This window comes from Podarcis pityusensis (assembly GCF_964106645.2).
Source record: "Podarcis pityusensis genome assembly, chromosome: 9".
Classification (NCBI taxonomy): Eukaryota; Metazoa; Chordata; class Lepidosauria; order Squamata; family Lacertidae; genus Podarcis; species Podarcis pityusensis.
In genome coordinates this window covers 2,518,874-2,537,501 of record NC_138034.1, presented here as the reverse complement: position 1 = coordinate 2,537,501, position 18,628 = coordinate 2,518,874, and the positions used below count along the sequence as shown (strand labels likewise).

Here is an 18,628-nt window from a genome sequence, read left to right as displayed (position 1 = left end):
GCATTAGGGCAGGGGTAGGACCTCTAGTGGGGCAACAAGTGGTTCTTTTTCGGGTAGTTTGTCCACCTTCGGCCCTAACCCTGACACAAACCCTACCCCTAGCCCTAACCCTTTGGCTCCTAGAGGCTGTCATCATGCGACAGCAGCCACACCCTGGGAACAGCTTCGACTAGCTGGCTAAACCAAGAGAGGGTAGCTGATGCGTCTCAAATTCTTGGTTAGTTATGGACTTCCCCTGCATGTGAAGACAGGCTCCAGTGGATGGAGTGGACAAGAGCAATAATGTAATGCTGTTAAATTGTTATTAATTGTTGTTGTTTAGTCGTGTCTGACTCTTCGTGACCCCATGGACCAGAGCACGCCAGGCACTCCTGTCTTCCACTGCCTCCCGCAGTTTGGTCAAACTCATGCTGGTAGCTTCGAGAACACTGTCCCACCATCTCGTCCTCTGTTGTCCCCTTCTTGCGCCCTCCATCTTTCCCAACATCAGGGTCTTTTCCAGGGAGTCTTCTCTTCTCGTGAGGTGGCCAAAGTATTGGAGCCTCAGCTTCACGATCTGTCCTTCCAGGGAGCACTCAGGGCTGATTTCCTGAAGAATGGATACGTTTGATCTTCTTGCAGTCCATGGGACTCTCAAGAGTCTCCTCCAGCACCAGAATTCAAAAGCATCCATTCTTCAGCGATCAGCCTTCTTTATAGTCCAGCTCTCACTTCCATACATCACTACTGGGAAAACCATAGCTTTAACTATACGGACCTTTGTTGGCAAGGTGATGTCTCCGCTTTTTAACATGCTGTCTAGGTTTGTCATTGCTTTTCTCCCAAGAAGCAGGAGTTTTTTAATTTCGTGACTGTTGTTACCATCTGCAGTGATCATGGAGCCCAGGAAAGTAAAATCTCTCACTGCCTCCATTTCTTCCCCTTCTATTATTATTAATATATCGCTCATCTGACTGGGTTCTCCCAGCCACTCTGGGCAACATCAAACATTAAAAAGCTCCCTTCAGATGTCGTCTAAAAGTCAGATAGTTGTTTATTTCCTTGACATTTGACAGGAGGGTGTTTCACAGGGTGGGCGCAACTACCGAGAATGAAGAAGAAGAGGAATGAAGGAAAATTATGAGAGTGAGGAAAAAAAGAGAAAGAAAGGGACAGCTGAAAAAGAGAAAGAAAGAGACAGCTAGAGGGCAATAGTTGAAAGAGAAAGGAGCAGATAGCAACAGTGTCAGTAAAAATGAATGTATTGCCTAGAATGCTGTTTCTGTTTCAAACATTGCAAATTTTGGACAAAATGGATTGCTTCAAGAAGTGGCAGAGAGATATCTCTAGATTTGTCTGGCAGGGCAAGAAGCCTAGAATAAAATTTAAAATACTAACGGACGCAAAGGAAAGAGGTGGATTTGCCCTGCCAGACCTTAAACTTTATTATGAATCAGCAGCTTTTTGCTGGCTGAAAGAATGGCTGCTTCTTGAAAACACAGACATTCTGGATTTAGAAGGTTTTAATAATGTATTTGGATGGCATGCATATTTGTGGTATGATAAGGTCAAAGCACATAAAGCATTTAAAAATCATATTGTCAGGAAAGCATTGTTTAATGTCTGGATAAGATATAAGGATTTATTGGAAAACAAAACCCCAAGGTGGCTGTCACCGATGGAAGCGAAAGCTCAGAAAAAGCTCAATATGGAGGTCAAATGGCCGAAATATTGGGAAATTCTGGAACAAGAGGGAGATAGACTGAAACTGCAGAGTTTTGAGAAACTAAAAAATAAAGTGCAAGACTGGCTTCATTATTATCAGACAATGGAGGCATATAATTTGGACAAGAAAATTGGCTTCCAGGTGGAAAAATCAAAATTAGAAACAGAACTGCTAGAACCCAAAACTAAGATTTTGTCAAAAATGTATAACTTGCTGTTGAAATGGAATACTCAGGATGAAATGGTGAAATCTGCTATGATTAAATGGGCACAAGATGTTGGACATAACATAATGATGGCTGACTGGGAACAGTTATGGACCACAGGTATGAAGTTTACGGCATGTAATGCCTTAAGAGAGAATATTATGAAAATGATATACAGGTGGTACATGACACCAGTCAAGCTTGCAAAAATCTATCATTTGCCCGATAATAAATGTTGGAAATGTAAAGAAACTGAAGGTACGTTCTTTCACCTTTGGTGGACATGCCCATGGATTAAGGCTTTCTGGGAGATGATCTATAAGGAAAGGAAAAAGGTATTTAAATATACCTTTCTGAAGAAACCAGAGGCCTTTCTCCTGGGTATGGTCGGCCAATTGGTGCCAAAGAAGGACAGAACTTTCTTTATGTATGCCACAACAGCAGCAAGAATACTTATTGCAAAGTATTGGAAGACACAAGATTTACCCACTCTGGAAGAATGGCAGATGAAGGTGATGGACTATATGGAATTGGCGGAAATGACTGGCAGAATCCGAGACCAGGGAGAAGAGTCGGTGGAAGAAGATTGGAAGAAATTTAAAGACTATTTACAGAAATATTGCAAAATTAATGAATGTTAGAATGATGTCTGAATGAAGTTAAGTGGTTTTAGCAGCAATGTTATTAAGGTGTATGTAAAAATGGATTGTTAACTGGTGAAAATTCAAAGTTATGATTTATTAAGTTAAAAGATTAAGATAAAAACAAAGAGGGAAAGGAATTGCTGAATTAATTAATAGAACTGGAATACAAAAAAGGGAGGTGTGAGGAGGTCAGGGAAGCAAGGAAATGAAATGTAAGGTACGGAAAGATTGATGTGTTTTTTAAATGTTTATTATCTTTTTTCTGTATTTTGTATTTTTTTCCCTTTCTTATTTTTTTCTTTTTTCTTTTTCTCTTTTTATTTATGTAATCTTTTCTTTGAAACTTTAATAAATATCATATAAAAAAAAGATAGCAACAGTGTCTCAGTTTAATAATTTGAGATTTTTCATACAAGATAATATTGTACTGTTTCAGTAATATTTCATTTAGAGAGCTTTGGAGAGCTCTGCATGCAATGCTCAGAAATGTTTTGCAAGTGTAGCTCTTACCGTTTGCCCTGCGCTTTTCTGGTCTGTTTCTGAGCGCATTTTTTCTTCCCTGGCGCTTCCCCCAGGAAAACCTGATCTTTACCACTCAATCAGAGCAAATAGCAATTTGGGTTTTCCCTGGAATGCTGTTTGCCCTGATTCAGCTGTCAATAGTGGGTTTTTGCCGGGCAAAAGAGAAGTGTGTTTGTTTGCAAAGCAGCCAAACCACCAAGGTGCCCAAACCCTGACTTCTGCCAGTCCAGGACACTTGGCACCAATGTCTTTTGCGGTCTAAAACAAGGGAGGGGGAGATGCCACCCTCAGGAAATCCAGCTTCTGCAGTCTTTAGCAGGTTGTAGCATCTGGAAGTCAGTAGAGGCCAACTCTGGGGCAAAAAGGGGCCCCCAGATGCTGGAAACTGGCGGACAAATCTCCAGGGAGGGTCAGTCTGAGAGGGTTCAGTGTCCTGAGGAAAGAGAGGCACAGCCCCAAACCCAGACAGGGGCAGCCTCCCCACCATGGCTGCTGCTGCTGCAGATGAATGGAGGGCATTTCCCCTGATGCCACTTGGAACAGGCAAGTGCATCTCAGGGGCCGGACCAAGTTTCCAGTGCTGCAGGGGTGCCCAAGCCTGCAGGTAGGCCAAGGGACTGGCTGGCAGCATCCTTGGGAGTCTGGAGGCACCAGCTGGTCAGGCAGCATCCACAGGGCCAAGAGGCAGAGCAACACGACGACGCTAGTCTGGGGGAGAACGCTGGAGGAGCTTTCTTCAGAGGGGGTGCAAAAGAGCCCCAGAAGACACATGCAGAAGTCACTTGTCTCCTCTCCTCCTCAATGGTGGCCCCGTCCTCGTCGCAGGGGCCTGCTGCTGCCTCCTCCTCCTCTTCGCTCAGATCCATGTGCAGCTCATCTCCCGCTTCAGGGTGAGGGTATGTGGAGCCACGGATGGAACGGCAGGTGAAAAAGATGATCCGCTTCAACCACTTGTTGTAGAAGGAGGAGTTGAAGGACCACAGGCTGCCCTCTTCTCCGAAGGGGTCCGAGTCCAGGTCTGGGTTGTAGCTGTCAATGTCATACTCCGAGGGGCAGATCTCCTGCTCCACAGCGTCCCACAGGTGGGGCTTCAGGGCACGGAAATCCTTCGGCTGAATTCGTGGCTCTTGACGGAAGGACTCCTTGAGGGTGGCTCTCAGGTAGAAGAGGGTCTTGTGACTGCCTTTGTCGCTAAGGGGGCCCTCCTCCTCGCCACTGTGGCTCTTGCTGAGCCTGCTGGGCTTTGAGGTGGGGACAGGGCCTCAAGCACGTGGGGCTGCCCTTCCTGGCAGAATGGCTTGAAGAGGTGCTTGTCGTCAGCGGCCATCTTGCAAGAGGAGCTCTCAATCCTGCCAAGGATGGGTGCATCTCCCGTTTGTTTCCACCCTCAACTGGGAGTTTAGGGCTTCCAGACTTGAGTTTTCCAACAGCTTCATTTTGGAAAGAAAAAGTTTGGAAAGAAAAAGTTTGGTTTGGTTTGGAAATGGGGGGCTGGATTGACCCCCCTATGCTGGGATGTTTGGACTTTTCAAATCTGGCAATGGGCCGTGAAATGTTTGGGATTGTGGGGGCTCTTAATTTTGGAGGGTCCTTGAAACATGCTTTCAAATACCATATGGAATTCAGTGTTGAATATGGAAAAGGGGCTGATCTGTCGAGAAGGGTTAAAAATATTGCCAAGCTGGAGTTACCACGAGCAGGAGACAAGGGAAAATACTGTTACAAATATGAAAAAGAGCTGCGGAAGGGACATGGAAGAGACTTGAGGGCCTCGGATATAAGGCTGCCAGGTTAATGGGCTAGATCGACGGGATAATAAGGACTGACAAAACCCGGAACCAGGAGGAAGGGACGTTGGATGAAGATTGGATCTGTTTGCATCTCTTTTTTTTACCATTAGAACTGTTTTATAAAATTGATGAATATTAGAAAAATGTTGGAATGAAATTACTTGGCTTTAGTAAAGATGTTTAAAGAATTATGAAAGAATACTATGGTTATGAGAAGTTGGTAAGGATAAGATTTAAGTTTTAAGCTTTAAGATTTATTTTATTATAGAAAGATAAGATTAAAACAGTTTAGGGTAATGTAATGACAGAATATTATGAAATATGGAAAGGATTTGCTGGGATAATTAATAACTAGGATACAAAGAAAGGGAGGAGGAGGTCAAAGAAAGAAGGTAATGACAGTTGAGGATTTGAGAATAATGAATTTGTTTTTAAATGTTTTTAATTGTTTGTGATGTATTTTTGTATTTTTTTTTTCTGTCACCTTTTCTTATTTTTGAATTTGTATTCATGTGGTTGGAAGGGGTTTGTTGTTTTTTTTCTTTTTCTACTTTGTTAACTATTTTTATTTTGTATTTTCTACTGCTTTTATTTTATTTGGTAACACTTTGAAAATTTTAATAAATATCTTATAAAAAAAAAAGAGAGAGAGAGAATGATTAAAGCCTATACTGCAGAAAATCCCAATGATTGGGATGACACGATACAACCACTACTTTATGCCTATAGGGATGTACCCCAAGAAAGTACCGGGTTTAGCCCATTTGAATTATTGCTGAGATGTAAAGTACCGTATTTTTCGCCCCATAGGGCGCACCGGCCCATAGGACACACCTAGTTTTTTGGGGGGGAAATAAAGAAATTTTTTCCCCCCAGGTGCGGGGCTGGGGCGGGGGAAGCCCGAGCTTCCCCCGACCCCAGCCCCCAGAACAGGCTGCTATCCGCAAGCCGTGGGTGAGCTGCGCGAAGCCCAAAGCCTGGGGCGTGCTGAGCTCAGCGCGCCCAGGCGTCGGGGTGCAGGCAGCTGTCTGCAAGCCGTGGGAGAGCTGCATGAAGTCGCGCAGCTCTCCCACGGCTTGCGGATAGCTTTCTGAAGCCTGGAGAGCGAGAGGGGTCGGTGCGCACTCTCGCTCTCCAGGCTTCAGCGAAAGCCTGCATTCGCCCCATAGGACGCACACACATTTCCCCTTCATTTTTGGAGGGGAAAAAGTGCATCCTATAGGGCGAAAAATACGGTAGAAGGGCCCCTGGGAAAGGCAGTTGGTAATAGAGAGACAGTTAGGGCAGTGGGTTCTTGAGTGTGGGGAGGTAGAAGAGACAGAGAGAGGAAAATAAGACTAAGAAAGTAAAGAGCAACAACGTTTGGAATGCTATAAAAGTTTTGTTTGTGTCTGAAATAAAATACACTCTTCTTTATTAATTGAGAATCTGACTGAGACTGAAGTGATTTTACCAGGCAGGACCTGGTTGGTGGCAGCGGATTAGTGGTGTACGGGTCAATAGTCCATGAGGCGACCGGGGGCTCCATACGAACGCCACAGCGACCAACTTGGCTCTCCGGGCTTCGAGCAGAGGACCATCCAGGAAATTTTGATTAGTCGTACTCATGCCAGTGTTCAGGGGTGTAGGAGGGAGAGGGCAAGGGCAGAGCTGGGGTGGGGTGGGGGCAAAAAGGGTCTCTTCAAGGGGGGTAGGGGACATACTTTGTGAACATTTTCAATCAGCTTTTCCTTGAGAGACATCTTGTAGCTCTGGGTAAGTCTAGCAAAGCGTGGGCGCAATGACCGGGCTCTCCGACTGCCGCTGCAGTACTGCCTTCAGAAGGGAACTGTGAACCCAAGATGCGGACTGTAAGTAAAGTGCATGAAAGGAAGCCTGCTGAGCTAATTAGAATATCATGGAAAAGTTCATTTATTTCAGTAATTCAACTTAAAAGGTGAAACTAATATATGAGATAGACTGATTACGTTCTCGTAATCAGATGTTTATTGCTACAGCTTAGTCATTGAGGTGTCAAAATCAGTTGTAATAGAATTGCACTGAATTAACAAGTGGAATAAGGAAAATTAAAATTAATTTTTCTTTAATTTTAATCACGAGTGGACTCTTTATTACTGCAATTGCAGTTGTTCAAAATAAAATCTAGTCGTACCTAGTTTTGGAATAGCTTAGTTCCTAAATGTTTTGGCTCCCGAATGCTGCAAACCTGAAGTGACTGTTCTGGTTTGTGAACGTTCTTTGGGAAGCCCATTTTAGAATATTTACCAACCTTTTATTACCATCCTGCAGGTGTTCCTTATTAATCTCTATACCACAAAATAAAAGATGTAATTGGAAATAAATGCTGCTATTTTCAAGAAAGCTCATCAAAGCACTGCTGCTACTTGTTTTGGCAACCCAGATATTTTCCTGCAGGACTCTACTCTGCAGAATTATTATTATTATTATTATTATTATTATTATTCAGCACTACCTTCAATCAGAAAATGAAAGCTAGTCTGGGGTGAAAATGCGCAGTCTAGGATATGAAAAATGTTTCAATGAGTAAGACTGACCAGACCTGAGTTGAGTATAACAGAGACAAGATCTTTCCTACCTTTTTGGAAAAAAGATTTTCCAACCTTTTCTTACCATCTTTTCTTACTATCACCAGCTAACCATCGCAATATAGCAATATATCACAATGTCTGAAAGAAGGATGGGTGAGACTGGGCTGAGGAGGGAGGGAGCAAGCAGGAAGCACGACCAGAGAAAGGAGGCAGCCCCTTCAGCGAGGGATGGAGGGGGGGAGGGGGCAGATTAAAGGACGGGGGTGAATAGGAGGGTACCAGGGCCAGGGCGGAGCTGGGAGGGGGCAATAAAGGGTCTCTTGGGGGGGAGGGGACATAGGGAAGGATCTTTTGCGGGAGGGATGGGGGGGAGGGGGCAAAGGAGGGGGACAAGGTCTGGGGGGGACACGGGGGAGGAGGGAGGGGGATGTCTTCAGGGAAGATCTGAGGGGGGCAGGGAGGGATGGGCGGGGTCCTGGGAAGGAGCACTGGTGCCCGCAGAGGAGAGTCTGCAACTGCCTTGGAGTTCTCTGGCGTCTCCAGGGACACTGGAACCCGGCCATTGTGACACACATGGCTGCAAATCCCAGGCAACCAAACGGGGACCCTCCAATTTGTGGGTCAAAGTCAACCTCCCAGGCGGTCTGTTTAACTTTGGCCCACAAGGCCATTTCCCCAGCGTGACACTCACCTGGTCCATGGGAGATGATGAATTGGGCAGGAGTTTGGGATCCATCTTCCGTTAGCTGCATAGACTCAGGATTCGGTCACTGTGTGCTTTCTCCAACTCCACTGATTCCCTCATAGATTTGGGGGCATTTGGGGACAGCACTCCACTGCTTTCTCTTCCTCGGCCTTCACTGGTTCATTGGCTGAAATGTCAATTTGCTCCACCCCTTTTAAATCCTTTCTTCCCTGGATGTGAAAGTACAGTAAGGGGGGGGGGCAGCTATCTCAGCAAGAAGCCCCATTCCTTCCAAAGGGAAGCAAAACCAGCCCACCAGCTCCAAGGCTTTCTGTGCCTACTGGTGGAACCAAAGCCTTTTGCCTTCCAACCCTGGCAACCCCCCAGAATGGCTCCTTGATGCCAGCAGGGCAGCCAGAACAAGAGGCCCTCTGCCTTCAAGAGCAGGTGTCCCTCTTTGCAGGTGAACGTCCCTCTCCTGATAGGCTGGAGGAACCGGATGCTACCTATTTTAAGACCTGCCCTGTTCTTCTGACTGTAAATTGTTCTAACTTATTTCAAGGTTGCATTTTTATATTGTTGTAACCTCCCCTCAGACCGTGTGGTGAAGGAAATAAATTTCACAAAGCTTGCCAAAATATACAAGTCAAAATTCAATCTTTGTTGGAAATGTAAGGAGGTGGAGGGTACTGTGATGCACTCATGGTGGGGCTGCGGAAGAGTTAAAAATTTGGGGGGGTTGCATTCATGAGGAATTTTAAAAGATGCTCAAAATCTCTATAGGAAAAAACCCAGAGGAAGTCACATGGGTGTAGGAAATTTTAATGTTTTGTATGTTTAAGTAGGTTGTTCTTCAATGTGTCTATTATTTTTTCTTGGTATGTAGATTTAGTGTGTTTTTGTTTGTATGTATGGAAATAAATGTTTTTTTAAAAAAGAAAAGAAAAAGAAATTTAACAAAAAAACAGCCAAAACCAATAGGGACTCAGACATCTTGTTTTAATAATAGCACTTTGGGGGGGGGGGAATAAAACAAGTCTGTTTCTACAATACAAAGGAAAAAGGGAAAGTTTAAACAGTAGTACCCAGTTGCATCAAAGGTGTGTGAAATAATCCCTGACAACGGAATCTAGAAGCAAACTCATCCCCTCAGAAGCCTCCCATTTGGGCACCTCAAGGGAGACATGAAAGAGCCCCAGAGGGCAGCCAGGGGGCTTCTCCACCACCTCAGGCGGCTTTCGGGGAGCAAGTGTCAAGTGGGTGGGGTGACGGGTATGGGGCCTTCAGCTGCTGCAGCCTGGAGGCCACGAATTCACCCCCAAGCGGCCTCTGGCCCCTCAGGCCTGGAGGTCAGGCATTGGCATGCTCCGAGAACCTTCCAGAGACCGGAAGCTAAGTCCCATTGATTTATGAAAGTGTGGGTAATTTGTCTAAGAGATTGATAACCCCAATAAATTACTTTGTTCTTAGATCAGGGCGTACAAGACTTCCTGCACACTGAGTACAGAAGAGTGACCAACTCAAGCCAAAGCCGGAACCCATCTTTTTCTGCAGTTTGCTCAGCATGCTGCACTCTGGGCAACCAACACAGCACACCAGGCTAACTTCAGTGAGCCTAACAGGACTGCAGCTCAGACACATGAATGGTTTGCCACAAGCACGGAGGGTAAAGTGACAATGCCCCCCTTGAGCAGTTGTGTCATGCAGTTTTTAAATGCAGAACAGAAGCACATGGCGAGACATTGCGAGAAAAGGAAGCAGCTGTTCTCACGATAGGAACACGAGGAGCTGCCTTGTACCGAGTCAGACCATTGGTCCATCCAGGTCAGTATTGTCTGCACTGGTCGGCAGCCCCTTTCCATGGTTCTAGGCAGGATTCTCTCCCACCTGGAGAGGTCAGGGGCTGAACCTGGGAGTTTCCGTATGCAAGCAGATGCTTTCCTACTGACCTTTCCTTTTCATTACTGTATTTTAAATATTTATATAACCAGGTTCTTGGACCACTTACAACAAGGATAAAAACACATGAAAAATTACATATGCAGTTGTACCTTGGATGTTGAATGGCTTAGTTGCCGGATGTTTCAGCTCCCAAACGTCAAAAACCCAGAAATGAGTGTTTCAGTTTTCGAACGTTTTTGGGAAGCCAAACATCCGACGCAGCTTCCGCTTGAGGGCTGGAAGCTCCTGCAGCCAATCAGAAGCTGCGCCTTGGTTTTTGAACGGTTCCAGGAGTCAAACAGACTCCCAGGACAGATTAAATTCAACAACCAAGGTATAACTGTAATAAAGAAAGCATATCTGTATGTACCCTTTCCCCTTAACAAATAAATTGATTGTATTTACCTTTTCACAGCAGGTTAACAGACTGCCCTGTTAAAAACCATTTTCTTCCTTTTAAATTTTTAGACCACCCTTTATTCCTTAGATCTGAGAATTAGCAGTTCCTCCTTCTGTTATATAACCCAGTTATATAAATATAAAGTTTTATAATTCTTTTCTAGAAGTGAAGGCTGCTGATAAACATCTTTCCCATTCCCACTTTCCATATGTGATTCACTTTCATTAATCATCTGCAAATGCTGCACAGTAAACTTGTCGTATCCATGCTTCCATATATCTTGTATTCCCATAAAATTAAAACAAACATTAATAGGACATTTTAAGTCTGCGACTATCAAGAGGAAGTTGTGTGAAACTTATGGCTGTAAATAAAAAGAGATGCTTACTGCCATTTCTATGGGCGATCTGTTTTGTTATAACAGTTACAGACTTCTGAAAAATGCCTTAGGGCTCCTGCGTTCGAATCCTGCTTGTGGTTTTCCCTCAGGCATTTGGTTGGCCGCTGTGAGAACCTTGGCGTTATCAGCACTGTGCTCTAACCGCTCCAGGATGCTGGAGTACTTGGTCCATTGCTCTGATCCAAGAAGCTCTTCAACAGCTTAACCCAGTTGGTTAGAGCACAGTGCTGATAACGCCAAGGTGGCAGGTTCGGTCCCCGTATGGGACGGCCGTATATTCCTGCATTGCAGGGGTTGGACTATATGATCCTCAGGGTCCCTTCCAACTCTACACTTCTATGATTCTTATGTTCTCATGCTACCCTGCTGCCAGCCAGGTGTGTCCACCCAGTTTCCTCAAGTACTTGAGAAATTGCAGACTTTTGTAATAGGATTACGGCTGATGGGCAGCAAAAAGCCTCGCCCCCTGCAGCTCTCTGATGGGATTGCGAGTATAACTTGGCAGGGGGTTGGACTCGATGGCCCTTGTGGTCTCTTCCAACTCTATGACTCTATGACTTGTCTTTTTATGCTGTGAACTGTCCAGAGATCTTCTGACCAAGGGCAGAATACACCTTTAAATCTCTGTGGTGCAATAGTTCAGTGTGTCTGTTAAGCTGAAGGCTGGGGGTTTGAGCCCCCCCAGGGACAGCTGTGGGCAGGATCCCTGCACTGCAAGGGGTTGGACTAGAGGACCCTGGGGGTCCCTCCCAACTCAGAAGGACAAGTCTGCTGCTCCTCCCTTGATAAGTACACACGGTTGCTTGTCCACTGGATAGCAAATAATTAGCTTATTAGCTAATTAGCTGGCAAATCTTTCCTGTTCAACTGCTGGTGCCTCCTCACGCAGGTTGTTAAGCAACAATCACCACCCCCTGCCAAAAAAAAAGGGAGAAAAATACTGAATTTGGCAAGTTGCAATCTTCGTGTCTTTGTGAGTTGGCCTAATGAAAACATGGTCCTACTTTCCCTTTCGGAGTGGGCGGACACACGCAGAGGGGAAATGAATGGGGGGGAGGGGGGGCTGCTTGTTTGCAGCCAATCAGAAGCTTCCTTCTAAGCTTTCCCAGCCAGTTAAAAAAAGAGCTTTGCATTTGGTGCTCCGAGAAGCGCAGGAAGGAGCCCCGGGCAGAGCTCTTCCGCAGGAGCGAAACCTCGGCCCCGTTCGCAGCAGATCTTCTCCTTTCAAGGCGCAGCTTCCGGCCGGCAGAGCCTTTCCCGGGAGGAGCTCCAGCGCCTCCTGCTGGGCCTGGCCTGCTTGTGCGCCACGCTCAAAAACTTAGGTGAGAGACATCTTTTCTCAGCTGGCAGCTCAGCGTGCAGCCCACTTACTAAAAAAAGAAGCAGGAAAGAAGGAAAGCATTCCTGGTTGTCCTGGTAAGAGAACTTTCATTGGGAAAATACTTGTGGATTGAAATAGCACAGTGAATTTGATCATGCTTCGTGTGTGAATTGGGTTACCCATGCCAGATTGTTTGTGCTAGCAAGTACAGTGGTACCTCGGGTTACATATGCTTCAGGTTACAGACTCCGCTAACCCAGAAATATTACATCGGGTTAAGAACCTTCTTCAGGATGAGAACAGAAATCATGCTCTGGCTGCGTGGCGGCAGCAGGAGGCCTCATTAGTTAAAGTAGTGCTTCAGGTTAAGAACAGTTTCAGGTTAAGAATGGACCTCCGGAACGAATTAAGTACTTAACCCGAGTTACCACTGTACTTACTCATTTGTGCATGTGAATGATCTCTGTGGTGTATGGGGTAGCACCTCTGGTGGGGGACACATTGTGCTCCTTCTGGGGTAGTTTGTCCACCTTTTGGACCCCACCCTGCACTCAACTCTCCCCTGTGGTTCCTAGAAGCTGTTGGCAGGTGACAGCGGCCACATTCCCAGGAATGACTTTGACTGGCTATCTGATCAAGGCCTCCAACTGGTCTCAAATCCTCAGTGAGTCAGGGACTTCCTCTGCATGCAGAGACAGAGTCGGGCAGACTGAGCAGACGAGACCCAGAGTGGGTCCAACAATCAAGAAGGCAATTTCTGTAGAGGAAAGCGAGGGGCAGATGGGGCTCAAGGGAGTCCACCTAGGAGAAGGCAAACTCTGGTGCCTTGTGGGACATCTTCAGGAGATAGAGTAAGGAGTAAAGCCTACACAAATCTGGAGTCAAGTCCCTAAGAGGGTTGGATGTCTCCTATATGCCTCCTTCCAGCAACACCTGCAGCCAAGCTGGTGCTCTGCTTTCCTTTGGACCCCATCCGTGAGGCCAAGAGGGGGGTCTTCTCATCTGGGCAGCCCAGGACCTCCATGCACACGGCCCAGGCTTGTGCCCCGGGGGAGAGGTCATTTTGGCACCACTCACACAGCGCTATGACTTCACACCCCGAGGTGAGAATCCCTGATCTGGTGGTGGGACTTTAAAGGTAAAGGGACCCCTGACCGTTAGGTCCAGTCATGGCCGACTCTGGGGTTGCGGCGCTCATCTCGCTTTATTGGCCGAGGGAGCCGGCGTACAGCTTCCGGGTCATGTGGCCAGCAAGACTAAGCCGCTTCTGGCGAACCAGAGCAGCGCACGGAAACGCCGTTTACCTTCCCGCCAGAGTAGTACCTATTTATCTACTTGCACTTGGACGTGCTTTCGAACTGCTAGGTTGGCAGGGGCAGGGACCGAGCAACGGGAGCTCACCCCGTCACGGGGATTCGAACTGCCGACCTTCTGATCAACAAGCCCTAGGCTCTGTGGTTTAACCCACAGCGCCAGCCACCTTTTAAAGCCCTAAAATAAATTTGTCTGTTCGACCACCCCCAGTCACCATTGCTGCAAATTCCATAAGTTATGTGCAATGTGAAGAAGGATTGTTGTACCTCGCTGTTGCTACATGTAAGGGTTTTTTTTAATGTACAAAGGTTAGGAAGCTTCTCACTTTGTTTAACAGAGTCCAAGGGTCTCTGTTGGAGAGTTTTGCAGTAGAATTTTCAAGTGGGACCTGTTATCAAAATAGGATCTCCCTGAGAAGAAAATAATAAAACTCTTGTTTGCTGCCAACTTTTATCATTCAGCTGACAAACTCCTAGAGGACTACATCCAGAATTCTGATTTAAGGCGATGCATGCACAGTAGCTTACCTGCAAAACTCAATCTAAATGTTCTGTTCTTTGTCATTGTTGATTCTTGTTATTACTATCCTCTTACAGATGCACAATGTCGGCTGAAAATAAGCAACAGCCTCTTAAGAAGCCAGCATTCAGCAAAAAGCAAGCCACTGAATTGGTCCAAAAGATATTCGGATTAACGGTCTTGGAGCTCAAACCGTTGCCGAGCTATGATGATCAGAATTTCTATGTGTGTGCTTCGGCTGCACTTGAAGGGAAAGCAGAGAGCGCCCAGAATTTTGTCCTCAAAATAATCAATTGTGAAGACAGCCAGAACACTGAACTCATTGAGGTGCAGACCCAGGTCATGATATTCCTGAATGGCGAGGGCTTTCCCGTGCAAACTCCTCATTCCACGAAAGAGGGTGGAATAATGTTTCTGGAATCCGTAGGTGAGGGGGTGGAACATGCATCCAACATTGCTATTCTGCTGGTGCCAGATCCCATCTAGTCCAGCAGGAGACCAGCTGCCTTTGAGCAGCTCACAAGCAGAACAGGAGGGCAGCTGCAGTCTCCCTGCTTGTGATCCCATACCCTCCAACATTTCTCTGATGAAAATAGGGGTGTCCTATACAACAAGAATTTTAATATTTATACCTTGCCCATCTGGCTGGGTTGCTCCAGCCACTCTGAGAAGCTTCCAACATGTATGAAAACATTATAAAACATTAAACGTTATAAAATCTCCCTATAGAGGGCTGCCTTCAGATGTCTTCTAAAGGTTGTACAGTTACTTATTTTCTTGATGCCAACATTTCTCCAATTAAAATAGGGACGTTGTAACAAAAAGCAGGACATTCCAGGATCAAATCAGAAACTGGGTGGGTTCTGTAAACCCAGAACTGTCCCTGGAAAATAGGAGTGTGATTGTATTGCATTTATTTTTTGAAACTCTTATTTCTATTTTGATAATTTTATTATTACTGTTTTTAAAGTCAGTTTTTTTATTGCTGTGATATCCTTTTGTGTAAACAACTTAGAGCTCTTCTGTATGTGAATGTTGCTGAATAAAATTGAATCTCTTTGCTTCTTAGATACTAGCTCTGCCAAAAGAGCATATATAGTGCGGCTGTTGAGCTACCTCCCAGGCAAAACGGTGGCCACGATCCACACGAGTCCTCCTCTTCTGTATGAACTTGGGCGGATGGCAGCCAGGATGGACAAAACACTCACAGAGGTGAGATTTTGGAATATGCCTTAGTTTTAGGTGAGCCCCGTAACTAAGACTAGCTGCTATTTTAATTTCCAGCAACGCCATGGAGTAAGCCAGCAGTTTGGGTGCCGGGGGGTCAACCTGGGATTTGGGTGGGCTAAACATTTTTTGTTGACTTTATATCGCTTTTATGTGCGTCTGCTGGTGCCAATCTGTAACCATTAGGCAATGTGAGATATTTGGCTCCAATGTTTGGGTAATGGAGAAAGCTGAATATGCTCACATGGGGGTGGGGGGAGGGGAAGATGCAGAAGGTCTGGGGTTCAGTGCCCCCCAGTATTTCCAGGTTGGAAGGGGTAAGGCCTCTGCCTGAAACTCTGGACAGCCACTGATCTGGGAAGATAGAAGCCATCACAGCAACACTGCCCATATATGCACTCAGCAATTTTGTTTTGTTTTTAATTGAAACAATGTATTCCTGTCCCCCCCCCCTCCGCCACCCAAAAGAAATTCCAGCATCCATTGGCGAGAAGTCTCCACCGAGGTGGCTTCATCTGGAATCTGGCTAATGTCCCTCTCCTGGAGCAATACATTCATGCGCTGGGCCGGAGCGAATATCTGGACGCAGTGAAATGGGCCATTGATCAGTTCAGGCGTAAAATAGTCCCAAACCTACACTCCTTTCGGCCCTGTAAGTATCTTTTTAAAGAAATGCACAGTAATACACAGTCATACTTCAGGTTGCGATCACTGCAAGTTGCACGTTTTTGGGTTATGGAAACACTGAACCCAGAAGTACCGGAACAGGTTACTTCCGGGTTTCGGCGCATGCGCAGAAGCGCTGAATTGCGTCATGCACAGTCGCAGTGCTGTGGGTTGTGAACGTACTTCCCGCACAGATCACGTTTGTAACCCGAGGTTCCACTGTAGTTGTTGTTATTTGCAGAGGCATACCTTGGCAAGGAGCGGTACCAGCACCGCCCCCCCCCCCCAGAAAAAGCCCACTTTACGAGAAGGTGCGAGAAGGATGGGAAGCTCCTCTTGCAGTTGATCTCGCTGCGACACCGGCATTGTCTGCACACACATATATTGGTCATGCATTCCATAGTCTGATAGGTAATTTATGCGGGGGGGGGCATGGCTTGTGTCCGGGGGGGGGGCTGGTTTCACCGTCCCTAGGTGTGCCTCTGACTATTTGATTTTAATTTTGCTAAGTGTTTTTTATGTGCCTGAGGGAGGTGGGGTGGGGAGAGAGATGCTTCATGCATGTGGGAGCTCTAACTTCCCTGTGACGCGGTAGTGCTCAGTTGTATATTAGGCCCCAAATTAGATTAAAATAGTGAGCCTTAAAGTACCACTGAACTCTGGATAACTGATTTCTGCAGAGACATGTATCAAATTGCATTGTAAGGCAGGGCCTACTGTATATTATTCTAAACAGATTGTTGCCTCCCTTTCCAATGTTCAGGCCAATACTTTCCCAGTCAAAACAACATCACAATAAGAAGACCCTGCTGGATCAGGCCAGTGGCCCATCTAGGCCAACATCCTATTCTCACAGTGGCCAACCAGATGCCCATTGTGGGAAGTCTGCAAGCAGAATTTGAACACAACAGCAGTCGCCTCCCCTCCTGCACTTGCAGGTAGCTGTGGAGGCAGAGCACAGGGCATCCTGGCTGGCAGCTGCCCACAGCCCTCTTGTCCATGAATGTGTGTAATCCTCTTTGGAAGCCATCCAGATTGGTGGTCGCCCCTGCCTCCTGTGGGAGGGGGTTCCATAATTCCATGCCCAAGTGGGAGGCATTGGCAGGCTTGGGGGAAACTCCAAGGGTTACAGAAGTGCAAAAAGTAATCTAGAGGGGAAGTTCTAAGGGGAAGGGGAGCTCAGCCCCAAAAGACACCCCAGTGAGGACTGAGTATCCTCATTGGCCTGACAGTTGGGGAGGGGAAACAGGATAACGACATGGAGTGGCTGGAATCCTGAACAGAAGCATTCAGCACTGCAACATTCTGTTACAGGTCCCACTTGAATTATATCAGTTTTTCTTCGTTCTCCACTTTCAGGTATCATTCATGGAGATCTCAATGACCACAATATTCTAGTAGATACCGATTTTACTTCCCCTAAACGCTCACAGTACAGGGTGTCTGGTATTTTGGACTTTAGCGACATGAGCTATGGCTGCTACGTGTTTGAAGTAGCGATACTCATCATGTACATGATGATTGAAAGCAAGGAACCCCTCAGCGTGGGAGGCCACATTCTCGCGGGATATGAAAGCATCGTCCCGCTGACGGAGGAGGAGCGAGATGCCCTGTTTCTCCTAGTGAGTGGGAGGTTTGCTCAGTCTCTCGTGATGGCTGCCCACACCACCCTCCTGCAGCCCGAGAATGAAGAGTACTTGATGACCACATCCAAGACAGGATGGAAGCGCTTGCTGCTGCTCTTTGAGATGGGCCAAAAGGCTGTGGAGATGATCTGGTTTAACACAGCAGAAGCGTATGCCAAAAAGGGGCCTTCCTAAATGTTGGGTTACATGGTTATGGGCCGCTCAGATTTACAGTTTTAAAATGGGGCTCTGCCCAGATTAAAGTTCCAGATGTTATGATCAGGGAATCTAGAATACTGCTACCTGAATGAATTATGCCAATACTTCCCCTAAACGCTCACAGTACAGGGTGTCTGGTATTTATCCTTTGCATAATTTCATCCTGCTTCCAAAATCTAGTTTTTCAAAGAATTTCAGATTTATTCCATTGGGCAGAGCCCACACACAGAGGCCTCTGGAACGTCTGACAAAAACTAATGCCTGTGTTTGCTTTTTTCCTCCTCCCCCCACAACCCCCTTGCCTTTTGTGCCCTTGATTGTAAACCTGTAGGCAGGGACCAGATTTTTACTGATTGCTGTAAGCTGCTTTGGAAGCCTATTTTCATCTGAAGAGTGGGATGAAAATCACTTTAAATAAATATTTTTGGGAAAGCTTATTATTCTATTGCTGGACCTTTCCTTCAAATATCTGAAGGTACTTTGTAGCCCCGAGAACTCCTGACTAACCCAAGGTCTTTGCTTCCGTTTGCTGGGCAGAGCAGCTGGGGAAACACAACCAGATCAGTGGGGTAGAAATAATAAATTATTATTGTTATTATTAATATTGAAGCTGAGTAGTGGTCCCCACCCGAATTCCCTTCCCGGTATAGCTGCCCAGAGTAGCTGGGGCAACCCAGTCAGATGGGTGGCATATAATGAATATATTATTATTATTATTTATTATTTATCCTCCATGTGTCAATAATAATAAGAAAAATAAGTTATAACAATATTTATACCAGCCTTCCCATTAAAAAGCTCAAGTACAACAATTTAAAACAAGATAAAACAATTTATTAATATGATTAGAGTACAGTGAAGGGTTGTTTGAAACATGGTGGCATTATTATTATTAC

The 18,628-nt window shown here is 45.9% G+C and overlaps 1 protein-coding gene and 1 pseudogene across 3 annotated transcripts; one reads left to right on the top strand and one right to left on the bottom strand.

Annotated features, from left to right (window-relative positions):
* Positions 1-2,925: 2,925 nt before the first annotated feature.
* LOC308485582 (repressor of RNA polymerase III transcription MAF1 homolog pseudogene) lies at positions 2,926-4,512 on the bottom strand (annotated as a pseudogene). The gene has a single exon. The product of its transcript is annotated as a repressor of RNA polymerase III transcription MAF1 homolog pseudogene (transcript).
* Positions 4,513-9,191: 4,679 nt separating this feature from the next.
* HYKK (hydroxylysine kinase) lies at positions 9,192-17,836 on the top strand. Of its 2 annotated transcripts, none has more exons than XM_081021577.1 (5): positions 9,192-9,766; positions 14,073-14,422; positions 15,065-15,207; positions 15,691-15,874; positions 17,248-17,836. In XM_081021577.1, exons 1-5 carry the CDS (start codon positions 9,744-9,746, stop codon positions 17,706-17,708), a joined length of 1,161 nt encoding a protein of 386 aa, XP_080877703.1. In that variant the 5' UTR covers positions 9,192-9,743; the 3' UTR covers positions 17,709-17,836. The 2 variants fall into 2 exon arrangements, with proteins under 2 accessions (XP_080877703.1, XP_080877704.1); XM_081021578.1 differs by lacking the exon at positions 9,192-9,766 and adding an exon at positions 11,965-12,257.
* Positions 17,837-18,628: the final 792 nt, after the last annotated feature.

Bases quoted from the DNA above. Each gene is read 5' to 3' on its own strand.
- HYKK (XM_081021577.1), top strand. From the start codon at position 9,744: ATGGTTTGCCACAAGCACGGAGG. The intron at 9,767-14,072 runs GTAAAGTGACAA...ATCCTCTTACAG, and splicing joins GTTTGCCACAAGCACGGAGG to ATGCACAATGTCGGCTGAAA. The intron at 15,875-17,247 runs GTAAGTATCTTT...CTCCACTTTCAG, and splicing joins CCTACACTCCTTTCGGCCCT to GTATCATTCATGGAGATCTC.